The following is a 22,306-nucleotide window of genomic DNA, read 5'->3' as shown; positions in this document are numbered from 1 at the left end:
TCATATGTCCCACTTTGTCTACTGTAATGCCCACAGCCTCATTTATGTATCAGAACTTTCATCCATTCCTTGACTAATTCATATGTCCCACTTTGTCTACTGTAATCCCCTCCTGTCCACAGCCTCACTTATGTATCAAAACTTTCAACCTTCCTTCACTAATTCATAAGTGAGGCTGTGGACAGGAGGGGATTACAGTAGACAATGTGGGACATCTAAATTAGTCAAGGAATGGATGAAAGTGCTGATACATAAGTGAGGCTGTGGGCAGGAGGGGATTACAGTAGACAAAGTGGGACATATGAATTAATCAAGGATTGAATGAAAGTTCTGATACATAAGAAAGGCTGTGAGCATGTGAGAATACAGTAGACAAAGTGAGAAATATGAACTAGTCAAGGAAGGATGAAAGTTCTGATACATAAGTGAGGCTGTGGGCAGGAGGGGATACATTGATGACATTGGTATCAACAATAAGAGATTTGAAAAATAAGGGAAAATTAATTAATAAGGGTATGGTCTAATAAGGGTCTTGATTTGTGGCAAGCACTGCAATGTTGGAATTCTATTTTGCTTTGTATGCTGGCTGTACAAATATTCATACCAAAGAAGAATTGCTTTTTGGGGCTGAACTGTCCTTTTCACAAGGACCAGAACAGTATACTGCTGGAAAATTCCCCTTTGTCAAAGGTTACCTTGGAGACCAAGGGTGAACGTGAAACAACGGAAGGCATGTGAGGTCTGTATACAGCTAACAGACAATATCATGCAGCTCCCTGAAGGTCGGTAACCCAGCATTCAGAAAGTAAGACCATCGCACCCTTAAGACATTATCATTTTGTGTGCACACTAATCAACAAGAAATCCAACACTGTGTTCAAAATCTTTGGGAACATTATATTGCTATTTTTGAATATCAAGAATTTCACTATACAAACAAAAGAGGACATTGAATTGATACATTACTTTATGAAAGACACATTGTTTTACGTATCATATTAGATACATTGTTCCTATTTGTTAGTATTCATTCGAGTTGTTTTTAAATCAAGTGTTATAATTTTAGGTTCCGGAAAATAGATATATTTTTTTTTTGTGGTATAGTTTATAAAATTGTGATCACAATTAATATTATTAGTTTTGTTATATTTTATTATATGTATTAAATGTATTTGTAAATCAGTTGATAGCGTTTTCTACTGGATATTTCTTTCTTAACCCCTGCTTACACCTATAAGCGCCGCTCTCATCACCTTTGAGGCTATCACCTTTTAGGTAACATTTCCAAGGGTAGAGATCATGAGGGGACATCCAAGATAAGATACTACCCAATAAACAATTTCGGATGTGGAAGAGAGATGAGAATAGGTCAGGTACAAAGAGTTAGGTTTGGGCGTCATCAGCAGAAAGAGGATAATTAAACTGATGTATTCAAAGCAAATATTAGTCTGAGAATAAAATGTAGATGCCAATTTTTCAAAATGTATATTAGTAGGGACATGAACTTCAGTAGTTATTTTCTATTATAATTAAGACAGAGCATACAACTTTCCAATTTACTACTTTATCTAATTTGCTTTATTCTCTTGTTATTATTTGTTTAAGGAGCGGCAATGCACTAATAGGAGCTATTGAGCCAATGACTAGAGGGAAATATGTGCAACCACTAATCCCCAGCTAGCTCCCAGCAGTAGATAGCTGCTCCTGAGCCTACCTAGGTTTGTTTTTCCATACCATGAGATGGATATAAGACAAGCAATAAAAGAGAGTGCGCAATGAGAGCTGTGTGAAATAAAGGATTGTTAAAGTGACTATCTAACAGGGTTATCTCACAGCCTTGTTTGCACAGCCTCTTTTATTGCTGGTGTTATATCTGTCCCTAATTGTGCTCAGATAAGGTGCAGACCTAGGTTCCAAGATGGCAGTGCCCATTACTTTATAGTAACTCAGGGGAATTGAGAAAAACAATCATTTTTAGACTTTAATTACAGGAAAAGTTAATAAAAGAAAATAATGCAAAGTTTTTACTAAACATAATTAAAGGGAAGTGAAACTCACAATTTTCTGTTCATGATTCAAATAGAACATATACATTTATACAACTTTCCAGTGCACTTCTATTATCATGCTTTATTCTCTTGCTAGCTTTTTTTGAAGGAATAGCAATGCACTACTGGGAGTTAACTAAACACATCAGGTGAGCTAATGACAAGAGGCATATAGGTGCAACCACCAATCAGCAGCTAGCTCCCAGTAGTGCATTGCTGCTCCTGAGCCCACCTAGTTATGCTTTTCAACAAAGGATACCAAGAGAACAGAGCAAATTTAGATAATAGAAATAAAAAGGAAAGTTGTTTAAAATTGTATTCTATCGGAATGATGAAAGTTTAATTTTACTGCCTCTTTTTATATTAAACTATCAAACTATGTCATGTCTATTTAAGGAACTTAAAGGTATATGAAACTCACATTTTTTATACATAGAATCTTAAACAACTTTCTATCTTTTATTGAAATGCAGGGACATAAGCTTAGGAGCCGGCCCATTTCTGAAACACTAGATGGCAGCATTTTTGCAAGAATGTTATTCATATACAAGAGCACTAGATGGCAGCACTATTTCCTGTCCTGTAATGCTGCAGACACCTACCTAGGTATCTCTTCAAATAAGAATATCATTGGAACAAAGCTAATTTGATAATAGAAGTAAATTGGATTTTTTTTTTAAATTGTCTGCTCTGTCTGAATCACAAAAGAACATTATTGAGTTTCATATCCCTTTAAGATGATGTGTGTAGATTGAAAAGAGAACGCCCTTAAACTGAGCCTTCTGTTGCAGGGACAGAGGAGGATTTACTGAAAGTATCGCTAGAGTGATCTAAAGGGATCTCAGAGCGCTCTGTGGCACTAATACTAATAGATTTAGGAGCGGGAGAGATGGTAACGGTATTAAAGGGACATTAAACCCACATTTTTTCTTTCATGATTTAGAAAGAGAATGTAATTTTAAACATCTTTCTAATTTACTTCTATTATCTAATTTGCTTTATTCTCTTGATATTCTTTGCTGAAAAGCATATCTAGATATGCTCAGTAGCTGATTGGTTGCTGAACATAGAAGCCTCGTGTGATTGGATCACTCATGTGCATTGCTTTTTCTTCAACTAAGGATATATAAAAAATGAAGCAAAATAAATAATAGAAGTAAATTGTAATGTTGCTTAAATTTGTATTCTCTATATGAATCATGAAAGAAAGATTTTGGGTTTAATGCCCCTTTAAACATATTGCAGAGACCAAGCAGATTACCAGGGTGGAGTGACCTTCAGACTTGATTGTAAGCAGCTCAGTGTCATTTGCTTTAACTGAGAATTCTGTAGCATATTGAGAAGATTTTATGTAGCATATTTAGAATAAAGCCCCAATACTTTAATTTGTTAAAGGAAATGTCTGACAGGTTTTTGTGCTCTGACCTTTGACCTAAGTATTCTCCAATGGCCGTCTTGCTAAGTCCAGCTTCTTGGTACAGGAACTGAGCAATCTTCACAGGGTCCCTCTCAAGGAGTTTTTTCTCAATCAGCATTTGGATGCCCTAGAAACACAACAAACGGAGATATAAAGAATCGCACTTGTGATATAATAACAAATACAGATATGTGCGTATCCTAAATACAATCTGCAAAACACAACTCATGGTTAATGTAACATTAAATGACCATTAAAGGGACATTCCGGACAAAATCTAAATGCACATAGATGAATCAGATCTTTGAGTAGAAACATATTTGCAATATACATAAATTGGTAAAAATGTGTCTAGTAAAAACTCTCTCTGTTCTAGTGCTAACATTTTTCTCTGCACGTGCCTGTGAAGCAAAGCTAGATATTCTATGTGCACCAGCATTTTAAATTTTGCAGCTGCTCAGATGACCAGTGGGGTTTGTACTATGTCAGACTAAGTAATTACCAGATAGTACAAGCAACTTAGGATCTCTAAACAAGTGCTGTGTTTAAATGCTGGTGCACGGTGCATACTTTAATACACTTTTGAAACAGCTATAGCTTTTATTAGAAGCATTTTGGCTACTACGTTTATATTACAAAAAATGCTTCTTTTCAAAACTAAAGTGCACCCATGTGAATTAAAATTTTGGCTGGAATGTCCCTTTAAATACAGTAGAACTGCATAATCAACAAGTGCACAATAAAACCTAAAATGTAATAGAACTGAATCCTTAATTTTAAATGAAAAATAACGTATTTTCTTACCAATTTCAATAACTGACTTACATTTTCTGGTCCCCTGTATCATGTGACAGCCATCAGCCAATCACAGACTAAGTATACATATATACTTTGAACTCTTGCACATGCTCAGTAGGAACTGGTGATTTAGAAAGTGTAAGAATGTGAAGAATTTGATTATAGAAGTTAATTTGAAAGTCTTTTAAAACTGCTGCTCTATCTGAATCATGAAAGTTTAATTTGTACTTTAGTGTCCTTTAACTTTACTCTTTTTAAAGGGATAGAAAGGTAAAAATAAATGTGCATGGGTACATTTCAGTTTGAAATATAGAAGCATTTTTGCAATATACTTCCATTAGCAAAAATGCTTCTTGTAAAATTATGAGATTTTCTGCAGTATACGCACATATGCTGTGAGGGCCCCTGAATGATTATTCAGGCTCAGAGAGGTGAAGATGATGTGTATTTCTTCTGTGAATATGTCATTTGTGTCCAACAAGCCACCACTGACTCTCTGAGAAGTGGTTTTGTTTGAATGTTGGTGCACGGGCCTTTTACAGCATATGTGCGTATGCCACAGAAAAACAGTAATACCCTTTACAAGAAACATTTTTGCTAATGGATGTATATTGCGAAAATACTTCTATTTTAAATTTAAATAAACCCATGCACATTTCAATTTTTACTTTTCGATCCCTTTAATTTCCTTGTGAAAACTTTTTACTTTCAACTTGTAATACGAGCGCTGCCAGACAAATGCAAAAAGCTTACTCCTTGCAGAGTTAGTGCATGAATGGGAGTGTTAAATACCGCTCCACTTGTAATCTGGCCCATAGGGTTTTGCTGGGGAGAGAAGTCTTTAGGGGGGCACTTTAAAAAAACTGCTATATCTAGCAAACCAGTAGCATTTATTTATGGTGAAATACAAAATACACATGACACATAACCATAATTTCTGTTTTCCATACAAAAGGTTTGCTTAGTTGTGACAAATCATTAGGAGGGAAGGAAAATAACATGACTGGCAACTCTAAAAGAAAACTATATGCAACACATGGAAAAGTCTCTCCGAGACCAGAGTCAAATGTAACTTTATATCCTCGGTGCACTACTCATTATTCTTATTTAAGTTGAAAAAGCAAGCAACTTTCCAAAATTGCAACTATCGATGATTTGCGTCAGAGATTGCTCAATATCTAACAAAGTTGCATTTGTACAGATAACATCCTTTTTAATAAACAAACTAATAAACAAATTAACAAATCTGTCATCAGTTTAGTGTCCGCCAGACCCAAAAGCTCTCTTGACATAATCTAACTAAAAAAAGAGAGAAAAGTAGGGGGGTGGGGTTTGTATTTACCGTAAACCGTTGGATATGACTGGGGGTGTATCTATTGAATAGTCACGGGAAGCCGTAACATTTAGTTATAGTGGACAAGCCCCTCCCTTAAAGGGACATACAACCCAAACATTTTCTTTCATCATTCAGACAGAACACACAATTTTATACAACTTTCCAATTTACTTCTATTATCAAATTGTCTTTGTTTTCTTGTTATCCTTTGTTGAAAAGCAGGGAAGTAAGCTCAGGAGTTTGCATGTGTCTGCAGCAATTTTGCAACAATGATATACATTAACAAGACCACTAGGTGGCAGCACTATTTCCTGTCATGTAGTACTAATGTTATACATTAGCAAGAGCACTAGAGGGCAGCACTATTTCCTGTCATGTAGTACTAATGTTATACATTAGCAAGAGCACTAGAGGGCAGCACTATTTCCTGTCATGTAGTACTAATGTTATACATTAGCAAGAGCACTAGAGGGCAGCACTATTTCCTGTCATGTAGTACTAATGTTATACATTAGCAAGAGCACTAGGTGGCAGCACTATTTCCTGTCATGTAGTACTAATGTTATACATTAACAAGACAACTAGAGGGCAGCACTATTTCCTGTCATGTAGTACTAATGTTATACATTTACAAGACCACTAGATGGCAGCCCTATTTACTGTCATATAGTGCTTCATGCATGTGCACGCTACCTGCCTAGGCATCTCTTTAACAAAGAATAACATGAGAACAAAGCAAATTTGAGACTAGAAGTAAATTGGAAACTTTTTTAAAATTGTATTCTCTATCTGAATCATGAGAGAACAATTTTGGTTTCACATTTTGCTGCCATCTTCGGACAAGTGATGAAATATAAATATAATAGTGCATTCTGAATCTGCTGAGCCTGCTAATTCTGTTTTTAGAGAAGTGTTGCTGTTAATGTAGCTATTTATAAAATGTTGTTACAATTGTTCACTATCTGAAACTTGCAAGCTCAGTTCTGACTTCCCTGAAGTGCCTGTGAGCCAGAGAACTGTATTTACTCTCTCGCTATGTTACTTTATATATTGTCCTGCAGTAGTGAGATCTTCTGCTTCTAGAAAGTGAGCACTGTTCAGTGTTGCCTTAATTTAGATTACAATCTTAAAGGGACATTAAACCCAAACAATTTGCATTCATTGTTCAGAGAATACAATTTAATAAAAGTTTCCAATTAACTATTATTATGAAATTTGAAAGAAAAAAAAATGGCTTTAATGTCCCTTTAAAGGGAAAGTAAAGTCAAAATGAATCTTTTTTTGATTCAGATAGAGCATAGAATTTCAAACAACTTTACAATTTATATCAATGATCTAATTTGCTTCATTCTCTTGGTATCCTTTGTTGAAAAACATACCTAGGTAGGCTATGTAGCAGCAATGCACTACTTGGAGCTAGCTGCTTATAGGTGGCTTCACGTATGTGTCTCTTGTCATTGGCTTACCGGGTGTATTCAGCTAGCTCCCAGTAGTGCATTGCTGCAACAAAGGATGTCAAGAGAATGAAGCGAATTTGATAATAAAAGTAAATTGGAAAGTTGATTTATTTGAATCATGAAACATTTTAAACACTGTAGTAAACAATAGAGATGTGCATTTGTGCCGAAAATGAATGCGCCAAAGAAAATTACAGGAAAAAAAAAATACTCACGGAAATAGTCAGTATTCACTTGTTACCTTTCATTTTTTTTAAAGGGTTAATACTTACCTTAACAACACTCTAACCAATCATCTTCTTGCCAGAGCTCCGGCCACAATAACAGGAGGCTTAGCGCGCTTTCCTTCCAAGACCTGCACTAAAGTAAGTGCAGGTCCTGGGAACCAAGAGCGTTAAGCCTGCTGTTACCACAAAGCGAGTTACGGTAAGTATTCTAGCTACAAGTAAACTTTTCAGCTGTAGCTTTGAACATTTACATTTGTTTTAATGGAAAAAAAATTTAATGTTTATCTAAAATTCAGATTTATTTTCATTTTAAACAAAACAAGTATCAAATAGTGCAGCCAAAAAATATTCGGGAAAACTGATTTCCACAAATATTCAGTACAAAAAATTCTTGGCTGCACAAGATGTTTACTCTGACATCATAGTTCTGACAGGGCAAAGTCAGAACTATGATGTCAGAGTAAAACTTGCTTAAATAGGCAGATCATGCTTAAGGGCCAAATAATCTAAAATTCATCAGCAAGGCAAGAAACATCATGCCGACCCTATCATGGGCAGAACTAGCAGAATAATCTAAAAAGTAGTCTGAGCCAAGAATTCCTGGTGAGTTGTGAGTTTACCTTTATAGAAAGTAATGAATCTTAATAGAATGCAGATTGTTGCAGGGGAGAGTGAATGTGACAGGGAGCACCTGGCACTGATAGGAACATTGTTTCTGAAGCACATAGATATCAAATCACACTGTTTTCAGCATCATTTACCTGGCATTTCTAGTTGCACAAACATATTTTTCCTTCACTTTCATAAGCGCAATGCGTATAGTGAAACAAACTAACCAAACTACATTTGAAAATCTCAGGACCTACAGGATTAATCAGAAGATTCTGATACAAATTGTAAAGAAACTTAATGTATACCCAAGGAACATTCTGTTCAGCCCACTCGCCGATGCTGCAAGACATATTTGTACAATAGAAATATAAAGAACTCTTCACACTGGAACTTCTTTTTTAGGATTTCAATTTTTTTTTTAAACCTGTAACACTTAACCGTATGTGCACTGTTTTTATCAGTAATATTATTCCAATTTTAACATTGTAAATTCAATAATTGTTTTTTTTAACACTATCCTGTATGTAGGTATCTCACCATAGTGTGCCCAATAGTTACTGTGTGGTCTGCCGCTTACTCCTAAAGTTACTGGCATCGTCCTTATATTTTTTTAATACTTCGCTATCTTTTGATTTTCATGATGAATATGTACACGCTCAGCCTCATTACAAATGTACAGTTGATAAAGAATTATATCCTTAGACCTTATTTTATTTGCCATAAAATGTTTGTGCATAAGAGAATTAACGTTTAACATGTTGACATCCAAGTGCTTAAAGGGACACTAAACCCAATTTTTTTCTTTAATGATTCAAGTAGAACAGCAATTGTAAGCAACTTTCTAATTTACTCCTATTATTAATTTTTCTTCATTCTCTGGCTATCTTTATTTAAAAAGCAGGAATGTAAAGCTTAGGAGCCGGCCCATATTTGGTCCAGAACCTGGGTTACACTTGCTTATTGGTGGCTAAATGTAGTCACCAATCAGCAAGTGCTATCTAGGGTGCTTTACATTCCTGCTTTATAAATAAAGATAGCAAGAGAAATTAGAAAGTTGCTTAAAATTGCTGCTCTGTCTGAATCCTGAAAGAAAAAAAATTGGGTTTAGTATCCCTTTAAGAATCAACTGTGTTTAACATTGCACAATAAGGAAATCCTTGTACAGCGCCACCACCTCTTCTTGTGTGACTAATCGCGAGTTAAAGGTTTTGAACTCCTCCATCTCTGAGGTGCTGGAGAAGTTAAGACGCAGTAGCTGGATTACGATCAGTCCCTGATCCTGAGCTATGTCCCGCATTCTCTCTGAGACAGCCATATGTCTCTATTTGTAAAATTTCCCTTACCACATCCATTGAGCACCCAGACACGCCCACAAACAATCAGACACACCCACAACCCCACCTACAAATCACCCTCTATCCCCCCACTTTCCAACATATCTCCTCCCACAAAATGGCGACTGGCCTCCATCAACCTCCTGAGTCCCTGATACCCAGCCACAAACGTTGGGAGGTAATGTTGTATCAGGTCTGCATAAGCAAACTTGTCCCTCCAAGGGCTCCAAAGCAGGTTCCCCTATTTTTGTTTGTTGGGTTATAGATTTGCCTAATTTTTATTAGTATAAAAAGTGCTTATTATCACTTTTAAACTTTAATTCATTGAGCTGGTAGTGTTTGTATCTTTTTTGGTGATGCCATCCAATATGGCAGCAGATAATGTTAGTGTGTTTTGCCTGTGCACAAAACCAATGTTACATATGATAACTTTTTGGGATATCCAGTGATAAATGTGGAGCAAATGGTTGGGAATATGGACTGCAGAAATAGGACTTGCACATATTAAGTATAGGGGCATTTTTTACCAAACCGATACTGAAACAGTTTTACTAAAACGATAATTAAAAAAGTGAAAATGTCTGATTGTGATCACGTCAACATTTTTTGATCAACTCCTTATTATAAAGCCCAAACAGGAAGCGTCCATCTGGCCCTCACTAACAGAAATTAGTATTACAACAGGATCCTACAGGCGTGAAGCAAGTTTCAAATAAACATTACATCAGACTGTTCGATGAGGAACTAAAAAGCCATTATTACACAATCTGGAAAAGTTAAAAAAGGAAATTCAAACTCTAGCATTTCTAAAGCAAAGACCTGGTATAGAATTAAATTTTGAGGAAAGATTTAATAAGTAACCCTACACACGATTCTGAAAAAACACCAGCCCTCTCTCTAATTATTGCTTTATCTAAACGTTAATGTTTACATAAAATCTAATTGAAAAGGTTCTTTAGGCATTTCTACCTTGTTTTTCAGTCTGTAGTACGTATTCCCCTAGGAAAACCGGAAGCATTGGTAAGGGGTACTCCCAGCCCTTTCAAGGCATGATTGGCCTACCAGGACACCAGGAGATTTCCCGGTAGGCCGGCTACAGTCTAAGGAGGATTTGCTGCTGATGAGCCAATGTAGCTGTATCTTCTCTCTTCTTTTCTCTTCTGAGCTATACGTATTGAGGCCATGAGGCCTATTGATCAAAGGTCTGTCGGACCTGATCCGACAGTGCGGATCAGGTCCAACAGACCTCGCTGAATGCGGAGAGCAATAAGCTCTCCGTATTCAGCATTGCACCAGCAACTCTTGTGAGCTGCTGGTGCAACGCCGCCCCCTGCAGACTCACAGCCAATAGGCCGCTAGCAGGGGGGTGTCAATCAACCCGATCATACTCAATCGGGTTGAATTGTGGCGATTCCTGTCTGCATCGGTCTTTAGACCACTGCTTCATAAATGCTGATATGAAACACGGGCCAACAAGCTTGACGAATGGGCCTCCATAAGTATTTCCTTGTAAGTTGTATTTCTTAGACTATGTGCCATTTTTACTAGCCCTCTTTCAAATGGTTTCTAGTAGACATGTGCAGCATTAAAAATTTAGTTTGGCTAAAGCTTTCTGAACGAATATTCAGGGAAATTAGTTTGAACCTGGGATCCGTCGCACTAAGCCTATTAGCGGGGCTCAGAGCTCTATGAAGAAGAGTTGGGATTTGTGCTGCTCTCCAGCATGCTAGAGGTAAGTATTTTAACCCCTAAAGGTAATCTAAAGAAAATGAATGAATATTGATGAATTTCGTCAGGTTTTTTTGCTGCCTTTAAATTTAGTTTGTTCATACGTTCGGATAGTCATTACCAAATATGTCTAGTTTCTTGTGTCTAATAAAGTCAGACTGTGAGACACTCTTTTGAGTGGTTTCTCTAGACCACACTATATTTTCACACTATGAAAGGGAATCATGGATGAACTTAGGTTGTAGGGTGCCTATATAACAACAATCTACCTTTTTTTATTTATTACAAACTAATATAATTTAATTCTGAAAATAAATTTATGAAGGTGTATCTCAGTAATCTCCCTGAGAAAAATGTGACTTGTGCATTCTATGGATAGAAAATAGGGCTAGTCTTCCATTTTTCCAGGGCTGCTTTTTATTCCCAGTCCAGCTATGAGCACTTTTTTGCCTTGAGGCAGCTGATGTTAACATAAAATGAATCACAGAAATCAGTGTTTCTTAGTTTTACCCTCCAGCAGGTCAGATGGTATTTCCCTTAGCTGCTCATCTGCCGTGAATGACTCACTTGTACTCAGCTAGGGAAATCCCTAGAATCTGTTAGGCAGTGGTTATTTAAATAAACTTGATTGTGGCGGGGGGGGGTGCAAACACTCCTTGATTTAGTCCCAGTTGTTCCACGGATGGGAGGAGGCGTAGTTATGGGTATTCCATGGGCAAAATTAGTAGCAGGTGTTCTAAGCAGAATCAGGTGCTCTGTGGGGTGGTTAAGCAGTTGTGGGTGTGGCCTGCCTAAAAGGACAGGGAGTAGTATAATTTTAACATTGCATGCAATGCGCAACAGATGTCAATGGAAACCTGGTACTAAAATGGAGCCGTAAACTACTTTTAGCTGTCAGTAGCTTACGGCTCCATTTTAAAGACTCAATGGAAACAAGCCCATAAGTGGCACAGTAGTAAAAAAAGTATGAGCGTGTTTTCTCTTTAAGAACTAGTTTCCATTGAGGTGGTAAAGTTTGGAAATTGGTGGTAACATAAAAAAATCTCCATAGACCGTAGTTGAGATAAATGTTTTTACCACCAGTTTCCATGGACATGTGCCTAGTTTCCATTGAGGTGATAACATTTGAAATGTTTGAAAACTGGTGGTAACATAAAATTCTCAATACAATTTTTATTACCAGTTTCCAAAATTTACCACATCAATGAAAATTAGGCCATGGAGAGAAATCTTGCAAAATCTGTGGTGTCTTTTTTGAGTATTAAATTGTAATGTATGTACCTCTCCTTCACATCTAGATAATCTCGCAGAACATTAGATTATCAGGCCTACAGGCCTAGTTTTCATTGAGGTTGTAAAGTTTTGAAACTGGTGTTAACTTAAAATTCTCCATAGATTAGATATGTGCAATTCGTTTCGGATCGATTCGGAAATTCGGAAAATTCGGCGATTCGGATCGAACCGAATTTCCGAATTAAAATACTGCCGAATTTACCGAATAAATCCGAATTACTTCGGATTTATTCGGTAAATTCGGATGGCCATGGATTACACTAGTATTGTACAGTATAAGTCTAATCCCACCTAACATTTACCGAAATTCCGAACTGAACCGAATCGAACTGAATCCAGCCGAATTTAGTACATAATACTAGTCTAATCCCACCTAACACTTACCGAAATTCCGAATTTCCGAACCGAATCGAACCGAATCCAGCCGAATTTATTCGAATCTGAATGAATCCGAAACAAATCCGAACCGAATTTATTCAAATCTGAATGAATCCGAAACAAATCCGAACCGAATTTATTCAAATTTTTCCGAATTCAAATCGCTCCGAACCGAAATTCGAAAAAATCCGAATCGATCCTAACCGAACCGAATTTTTTCCCCATGCACATGTCTACCATAGATAGACTTTAATGGAAATAAATGTTTTTACAACCTGTTTCCAAACCTTAGCACCTTAATGGAAACTTGGCCTAAGGTTCCAAAATGGATGTTTTCAAATACAAATGTTCAACTCAATTGAGGATGTTTTTATCACCAGTTTCAAAAATTTACCACAACTATAGAAACTAGGACTAAGGCCTCATTTCCATTGAGGTGGTAAAGTCCATTAAAGTCCATAGAGAATTTTTATGTTACCACCAGTTTCCAAACTTTACCAACTCAATGGAAACTAGCCCAAATTAGGTCCACCCCTGTCTTCCCTGTCCCTCCATTACTCTTAGTCCTGGATTATAAAATTCAAAGAGGTTACCAGGTAGAGGCCTAGTTTCAATTGAGGTGGCAACGTTTAGAAACTGGTTGTAACATAAAAAATCTCCATAGACTTTAATAAAGATAAATGTTTTTATAACCAGTTTCTACAATTTACCACCTCAATGAAAACTAGGCCAGAGATGGGTGAACGTCATATTAAAAAAAAAATCAAAGTGCTCAGTGAAATCTCCCATTGCAGATTGTGATACTATTCAGATGTTTGTGTAGAACAGATGCTAATAATTGAACATCATCATTACTAAAACGGGGAATATTTATCAAGCTCCGTATGGAGCTTGATGCCCCGTGTTTCCAGCGAGCCATAGGGGTCACCGGAAACAGAAGTTATGATGCAGCGGTCTAAAGACCGCTGCTCCATAACCTGTCCGTCTGCTCTGAGGCGGCGGACAGAAATCAACCCGATTGAATACGATCGGGTTGATTGACACCCCCTGCTAGCGACCGATTGGCCGCAAATCTGCAGGGGGCGGTATTGCACAGCAGTTCACCAGAACTGCTGGTGCAATGATAAATGCCGAGAGCGTTTGCTGTCAGCATTTATCGATGTGCAGCGGACATGATCCGCAATATCGGATCATGTCCACTCGCACATTAATAAATAGGCCCCAACATGTGAATGTTAATTCCACTGTGTTACTTTGAAGTATGAATTTGTCCACAACCCACATAAAGCAATTAGTGACATTAGTGATAGCCAGTCTAATTCCCTGACATTAGTAAATCATTACCCTATAGTCAAAGCATTAAAATGCCAGCTACAGAAAACATCTACAGTTTATTTTATGACTTTATAGAGGGATAATCTATACTATATTACGTTATAGCAAATTATTCATTTCCAGAAACCAATTCAAGATCTCTTGAGGTCTGCTAATGCTCAGCTGCAGACTGATACTGGTAACCTATCCCCCGGGATACCTCTTACTCACTTTCTCAGGGTCCATGTTGAATTTGCGTCTGGCGCTGTAAAGTTCATTCTCTCGCTGGGTTTTACGGCTGTAATCAGTAGACATTGGGATAAGTATGTAATGTTAAATAAACTGAAGAGTGGTCCCTACCTTCATTAAAGCCCACTTTGACAATCAAGACCATACTCACCTTTTCTCAAAATCATCGATGTCTGCAACAATGCAAGATATATCGCTCTGCAGCTGCTGAGACACAGAAAGAGGGGTACAGGGGTGAGGTGGAAGGCAGCAGGGGAAAGTGTGATTGATATGAAAGGATATGGGGAGAGAGGGAACATGGTTATAGAGGAGGAGAGAGGGTACTGAAGCAAAAAGCAAAGAAGAGAAATAGATCAAATAGAGTGTTGGACCAAGAGGGCGGAGAGAGATTGAGAGGGAGATCAGGAACATTTGCACTGAATGAAAAAGGAACAAACAAAAGTAGAAGACAGTAAACAAAACAGTGAGTTAAGAGTTTTAGAGTTAAATAAAGTATTGTTGGGTACCTTGATGTGCTCCAGCAACTCTTTTCTTTCAGACTCAGACTTCTGAATCTGTTCAGTCTGAGCCAAGGTCTTTTCTGTAAGAAAGAAAACAGTGGATTCAGTGTACAGATGGCAGAGGGAGTCACAGAGCAGGGGGCACAAGGAGTCACAGAGCAGGGGGCACAAGGAGTCACAGAGCAGGGGGCACAGGGAGTCACAGAGAAGGGGGCACAGGGAGTCACAGAGCAGGGGGCACAGGGAGTCACAGAGAAGGGGGCAGAGGAAGTCACAGAGCAGGGGGCACAGGGAGTCACAGAGAAGGGGGCAGAGGGAGTCACAGAGCAGGGTTTACAGGGAGTCACAGAGCAGGGGGCACAGGGAGTCACAGAGAAGGGGGCAGAGGAAGTCAGAGAGCAGGGGGCACAAGGAGTCACAGAGCAGGGGGCACAGGGAGTCACAGAGAAGGGGCAGAGGAAGTCACAGAGCACGGGGTAAAGGGAGACACAGAGCAGGGGGCAGAGGAAGTCACAGAGCAGGAGGCACAGGGAGACACAGAGCAGGGGTTCAGGGGGTAAAAAAGCAGAAGGTACAGGGAGTAACAGAACAGGGTGCACAGACAGACATAGAGCTGTTGGCACAGGGAGTCACAGAGCAGGGGGTACAGGGAGTCACAGAGAAGGGGGCAGAGGAAGTCACAGAGCAGGTGGTGCAGGGAGACACAGAGCAAGGGTTATTATTATTATTATCGGTTATTTGTAGAGCGCCAACAGATTCTGCAGCGCTGTGAACAGAGGGTAGTACAACAAAACAATTAAAGGGATCAGTTGGGTTGAGGGCCCTGCCAAGAGTTGAACTGTTGTAATTAGCTCTTAAAAAGGTGATCTACAAACAGCTAGACTTAAGGGGGTTCAGGGGATAGCAATGGAGGAGAGGAACTGGTATAAAGAAAGGTTAGTGTAGGTTGTATGCATCCCTGAACAGTAGAGTCTTTAGGGAGCGCTTGAAGCTTTCAAAACTAGGGGAGAGTCTTGTGGAGCGAGGCAGAGAGTTCCACAAGGTGGGAGCCAGTCTGGAGAAGTCCTGTAAACGGGAGTACAATGAGGTAACCAGAGAGGAGGAGAGGAGGAGGTCATGAGCAGAGCAAAGGGGACGGGAGGGAGAGTATCTGGAGACAAGGTCTGAGATATAGGGGGGAGCAGTGCAGTTGAGGGCTTTGTATGTCAGAGTGAGAATTTTGTGTTTGATCCTAGAGGCAAGAGGAAGCCAGTGAAGGGATTGGCAGAGAGGAGCAGCAGATGAAGAGCGACGTGAAAGGAAGATGAGTCTGGCAGAGGCATTCATTATGGATTGTAAAGGAGCTAGGTGGCAGGTGGGGAGACCAGAGAGGACAGAGTTGCAGTAATCAAGGCGGGAAAGAATGAGAGAGTGGATTAAAATCTTAGTTGTGTCTTGTGTAAGGAAGTGTCTAATTTTGGAGATGTTTTTAAGGTGGAAGCGGCAGGCTTTAGCCAAGGACTGAATGTGAGGAGTGAAGGAAAGATCTGAGTCAAATGTGACCCCAAGAGATCGGGCATGCTGGGTAGGGGTAATGATGGAGTTGTCGACAGTTATAGAGATATTGGGGGTGGAGATTTTGGAAGAAGGGGGGAAAATGAGGAGCTCAGTTTTGGAGAGATTTAGCTTGAGCTAGTGAGAGGACATCCAGGAAGAGATGTGAGAAAGACAGTTAGGGGTTCAGGGGGTAAAAAAGCAGAAGGTACAGGGAGTCACAGAACAGGGGGAACAAGGAGTCACAGAGAAGGGGCAGAGGAAGTCACAGAGCAGGGGGTAAAGGGAGACACAGAGCAGAGGGCAGAGGAAGTCACAGAGCAGGGTGTACAGGGTGACACAGAGCAGGGGTTCAGGGGGTAAAAAAGCAGAAGGTACAGGGAGTTACAGAGGACGGGGCAGAGGTAGCGACAGAGAAGGGGGTACAGGGAGACACAGAGCAGGGGGTAAAGGGAGACACAGAGCAGGGGGTACAGGGACTCACAGGGCAGGGGGCACACAGAAGTCACAGAGCAGGGGGTACAGGGAGTCACAGAGCAGAGGGCACAGGGAGTCACAGAGCAAGGGGCACAGGGAATCACAGAGCAGGAGGCATAAGGAGACACAGAGCAGGAGGTACAGGGAGACACAGAGCAGGAGGCGCAGGGAGTCACAGAGCAGGGGGTACAGGGAGTCACAGAGCAGAGGGCACAGGGAGTCACATAGGAGGAGGCACAGGAAGTCACAGAGCAGAGGGCACAGGGAGTCACACAGCAGGGGGCACAGGGAGTCACATAGCAGGGGGCACAGGGAGTCACAGAGCAGGGGACACAGGGAGTCACAGAGCAGGGGGCACAGGGAGCCACAGAGCAGGGCAGAGGAAGTCACAGAGCAGGGGGTACAGGGAGTTACAAAGCAGTAGGCACAGGGAGACACAGAGCAGGGGGCACAGGGAGTCACACAGCAGGAGGCACAGGGAGACACAGAGCAGGGGGCACAGGGAGTCACAGAACAGGGGGCAGAAGGAGTCACAGAGCAGGAGGCAAAGGAAGTCACAGAGCAGGAGGAACAGGGAGTCAAAGAGCAGGGGGTACAGGGAGTCACAAAGCAGTAGGCACAGGGAGACACAGAGCAGGGGGCACAGGGAGTCACAGAGCAGGAGGCAAAGGAAGTCACAGAGCAGGAGGCACAGGGAGTCACAGAGCAGGAGGCACAGGGAGTCACAGAGCAGGAAGCACAGGGAGTCACAGAGCAGGACGCACAAGGAGACACAGAGCAGGAGGCACAGGGAGACACAGAGCATGGGGCACAGGGACTCACAGAGCAGGGGGCACAGGGAGTCACAGAGCAGGAGACACAGAAAGTCACAGAGCAGGGGGCACAGGGAGTCACAGAGCAGGGGGCACAGGGAGTCACAGAGCAGGGGGCACAGGGATTCACAGAGCAGGGGGCACAGGGATTCACAGAGCAGGGGGCACAGGGATTCACAGAGCAGGGGGCACAGGAAGTCACAGAGCAGGAAGCAGAGGGAGACATAAAGCAGGAGGCAAAGGAAGTCACAGAGCAGGGAGCATAGGGAGACACAGAGCAGGAGGCACAGGGAGTCACAGAGCAGGGGGCATAGGGAGACACAGAGCAGGAGGTACAGGGAGTCACAGAGCAGGGAGCACAGGGAGTCACAGAGCAGGGGGCACAGGAAGTCACAGAGCAGGGGGCACAGGGAGTCACAGAGCAGGGGGTACAGGGAGTCACAGAGCAGGGAGCAAAGGGAGACATAGAGCAGGAGGCACAGGGAGTCACAGAGCAGGGGGTACAGGGAGTCACAGGGCAGGGAGCACAAGGAGACATAGAGCAGGAGGCAAAGGGAGTCACAGAGCAGAGAGCATAGGGAGACACAGAGCAGGAGGCACAGGGAGTCACAGAGCAGGGGGCATAGGGAGACACAGAGCAGGAGGCAAGGGGAGACACAGAGCAGGAGGTACAGGGAGTCACAGAGCAGGGGGCATAGGGAGACACAGAGCAGGAGGCATAGAGAGACACAGAGCAGGAGGTACAGGGAGTCACAGGGCAGGGGGCATAGGGAGACACAGAGCAGGAGGTACAGGAAATCACAGAGCAGGGAGTTCAGGGAGTCACAGAGCAGGAAGCACAGGGAGTAACAGAGCAGGGGGCATAGGGAGACACAGAGCAGGATATACAGGGGGTCACAGAGCAGGAGGTACAGGGAGTCACAGAGCAGGAGGCACAGGGAGTCACAGAGCAGGGAGCACAGGGAGACATAGAGCAGGAGGCAAAGGGAGTCACAGAGCAGGAAGCATAGGGAGACACAGAGCAGGAGGCACAGGGAGTCACAGAGCAGGGGGCATAGGGAGACACAGAGCAGGAGGCATAGGGAGACACAGAGCAGGAGGTACAGGGAGTCACAGAGCAGGGGGCATAGGGAGACACAGAGCAGGAGGCATAGGGAGACAAAGAGCAGGAGGTACAGGGAGTCACAGGGCAGTGGGCATAGGGAGACACAGAGCAGGAGGTACAGGGAGTCACAGGGCAGGGGACATAGGGAGACACAGAGCAGGAGGCATAGGGAGACAAAGAGCAGGAGGTACAGGGAGTCACAGGGCAGGGGGCATAGGGAGACACAGAGCAGGAGGTACAGGAAGTCACAGGGCAGGGGGCATAGGGAGACAAAGAGCAGGAGGTACAGGGAGTCACAGAGCAGGGGGCATAGGGAGACACAGAGCAGGAGGCATAGGGAGACACAGAGCAGGAGGTACAGGGAGTCACAGAGCAGGGGGCATAGAGAGACACAGAGCAGGAGGCATAGAGAGACACAGAGCAGGAGGTACAGGGAGTCACAGGGCAGGGGGCATAGGGAGACACAGAGCAGGAGGCACAGGGAGTCACAGAGCAGGAGGCAAAGGGAGTCACAGAGCAGAGAGCATAGGGAGACACAGAGCAGGAGGCACAGGGAGTCACAGAGCAGGGGGCATAGGGAGACACAGAGCAGGAGGCATAGGGAGACACAGAGCAGGAGGTACAGGGAGTCACAGAGCAGGGGGCATAGGGAGACACAGAGCAGGAGGCATAGAGAGACACAGAGCAGGAGGTACAGGGAGTCACAGGGCAGGGGGCATAGGGAGACACAGAGCAGGAGGTACAGGGAATCACAGAGCAGGGAGTTCAGGGAGTCACAGAGCAGGAAGCACAGGGAGTAACAGAGCAGGGGGCATAGGGAGACACAGAGCAGGATATACAGGGGGTCACAGAGCAGGAGGTACAGGGAGTCACAGAGCAGGAGGCACAGGGAGTCACAGAGCAGGGAGCACAGGGAGACATAGAGCAGGAGGCAAAGGGAGTCACAGAGCAGGAAGCATAGGGAGACACAGAGCAGGAGGCACAGGGAGTCACAGAGCAGGGGGCATAGGGAGACACAGAGCAGGAGGCATAGGGAGACACAGAGCAGGAGGTACAGGGAGTCACAGAGCAGGGGGCATAGGGAGACACAGAGCAGGAGGCATAGGGAGACAAAGAGCAGGAGGTACAGGGAGTCACAGGGCAGTGGGCATAGGGAGACACAGAGCAGGAGGTACAGGGAGTCACAGGGCAGGGGACATAGGGAGACACAGATCAGGAGGCATAGGGAGACAAAGAGCAGGAGGTACAGGGAGTCACAGGGCAGGGGGCATAGGGAGACACAGAGCAGGAGGTACAGGGAGTCACAGGGCAGGGGGCATAGGGAGACAAAGAGCAGGAGGTACAGGGAGTCACAGAGCAGGGGGCATAGGGAGACACAGAGCAGGAGGCATAGGGAGACACAGAGCAGGAGGTACAGGGAGTCACAGAGTAGGGGGCATAGAGAGACACAGAGCAGGAGGCATAGAGAGACACAGAGCAGGAGGTACAGGGAGTCACAGGGCAGGGAGTTCAGGGAGTCACAGAGCAGGAAGCACAGGGAGTCACAGAGCAGGGGGCATAGGGAGACACAGAGCAGGATATACAGGGGGTCAGAGCAGGAGGTACAGGGAGTCACAGAGCAGGAGGCACAGGGAGTCACAGAGCAGGGAGCACAGGGAGACATAGAGCAGGAGGCAAAGGGAGTCACAGAGCAGGGAGCATAGAGAGACACAGAGCAGGAGGCAAAGGGAGTCACAGAGCAGGGGGCATAGGGAGACACAGAGCAGGAGGCATAGGGAGACACAGAGCAGGAGGTACAGGGAGTCACAGAGCAGGGGGCATAGGGAGACACAGAGCAGGAGGCATAGGGAGACAAAGAGCAGGAGGTACAGGGAGTCACAGGGCAAGGGGCATAGGGAGACACAGAGCAGGAGGTACAGGGAGTCACAGTGCAGGGGGCATATGGAGACACAGAGCAGGAGGTACAGGGAGTCACAGAGCAGGGAGTACAGGGAGTCACAGAGCAGGAAGCACAGGGAGTCACAGAGCAGGGGGCACAGGGAGACACAGAGCAGGAGGTACAGGGGGTCACAGAGCAGGGGGCACAGGGAGACACAGAGCAGGAGGTACAGGGGGTCACAGAGCAGGGGGCATAGGGAGACACATAGCAGGGGGCATAGGGAGACACAGAGCAGGAGATACAGGGGATCATATTGCAGGAGGTACAGGGAGTCACAGAGCAGGAGGCACAGGGAGTCACAGAGCAGGGAGCACAGGGAGACACAGAGCAGGAGGCACAGGGAGTCACAGAGCAGGGGGCATAGGGAGACACAGAGCAGGAGGTACAGGGGGTCACAGAGCAGGAGGCACAGGGAGTCACAGAGCAGGGAGCACAGGGAGACACAGAGCAGGGAGCACAGGGAGACACAGAGCAGGAGGTACAGGGGGTCACAGAGCAGGAGGCACAGGGAGTCCCAGATCAGCCAATAGAATTTCAGTAGCTCTCATCCTATTGGCTAATTTGAATTTAAGAATCAAATTAGCCAATAGGAATGCAAGGTATGCCATTTTGAAACGGCTACCTTGCATTGAAGCTTCAGTGTACGGCGTTGACCATATGAAGAGGAAGCTCCGTGCAGGATGGCATCGGCTTCCAGGATAGCTATCCTCCGCTTTTTTTTTATTTTTATTTTTTTAAGATTAGGACTTTGGGCAATTGTAAAAGAGCTGAATGCCCTTTTAAGGGCAATGTCCATAAAAATGCTCCTTTAGGGGCAATGGGTAGCTAACGGGTTTTTTAGAGTTAGATTTTTTTATTTTGGGGGTTGGTTGGGTGGTGGGTTTTACTGTTGGGGGGACTTTGTATTATTTTTACAGGTAAAAGAGCTGTTTAACTTAGGGCAATGCCCTACAAAAAGGCCCTTTTAAGGGTTATTGGTAGTTTATTGTAGGCTAGGTGGTGTTTTTACTTTGGGGGGGGGCTTTTTTATTATTTTAGGGCTATTAGATTAGGTATAATATTTTTTTTTATTTTTTTTAAATCGTTTTTATTGACGTAGAAATGACATACATAACATTCTCATATAATTGTCATGGCAACACGCCTAACAACATACATCACTTCTCAAATATCCAATACAGAAGGCATGTCTTAGAGTCCATAAACAGTATTACAACCTTGACAGTAGGAAATATATAAAGCCATGCGCGGCACCTCTTTTTTAGATATATACATTTTCATTTGGACAACAAAAAATAAAGTAACAGGTGGTAGTCATACGGCCTGACTTTCATAAAAAGATTCTAGGTAACAAAAAGCAGGCCTGTATGTGTCCATAACATTCACATCAGAACATATAACACTTTAGAACATTATATCAACAAGTCCCCCATAAAAATTAGAAATAAAGTATACCCCGACTAAGAGTTTGCGGTCACTTTTGGACCCCGGATGTTAGATATAGGTAAGGGGTGAAGCTTGGGAGAATGTTAACAGGGCCACTCATGGACCCAATGCTAAGGCTAATAAACTTACGGCTAGATTTGGAGTTTGGCGGTAGCTGTGAAAACCAGCGTTAGAGGCTCCTAACGCTGGTTTTAGGCTACCGCCGGTATTTGGAGTCAGTCAGGAAAGGGTCTAACGCTCACTTTTCATTGGATCAGCCAATCGGATTGAACTTGATTCTGATTGGCTGATTCCATCAGCCAA

The 22,306-nt window shown here is 43.0% G+C and overlaps 1 protein-coding gene across 1 annotated transcript in view; it reads right to left on the bottom strand.

The window, feature by feature from the left end:
* CYTH4 (cytohesin 4) overlaps positions 1-22,306 on the bottom strand; it is a 150,778-nt gene that overhangs the window by 92,187 nt on the left and 36,285 nt on the right. Inside the window, exons 2-5 of the mRNA XM_053721226.1 lie at positions 14,698-14,771; positions 14,343-14,398; positions 14,174-14,240; positions 3,474-3,592 (exon numbers count right to left, since the gene is read on the bottom strand). Coding sequence (XP_053577201.1) covers positions 3,474-3,592; positions 14,174-14,240; positions 14,343-14,398; positions 14,698-14,771 — 316 coding nt within the window. The remainder of the gene's footprint in view (positions 1-3,473; positions 3,593-14,173; positions 14,241-14,342; positions 14,399-14,697; positions 14,772-22,306) is intronic.

This window comes from Bombina bombina, chromosome 7 (genome assembly GCF_027579735.1).
Source record: "Bombina bombina isolate aBomBom1 chromosome 7, aBomBom1.pri, whole genome shotgun sequence".
Classification (NCBI taxonomy): Eukaryota; Metazoa; Chordata; class Amphibia; order Anura; family Bombinatoridae; genus Bombina; species Bombina bombina.
This window is presented reverse-complemented; position numbering and strand designations above follow the sequence as displayed.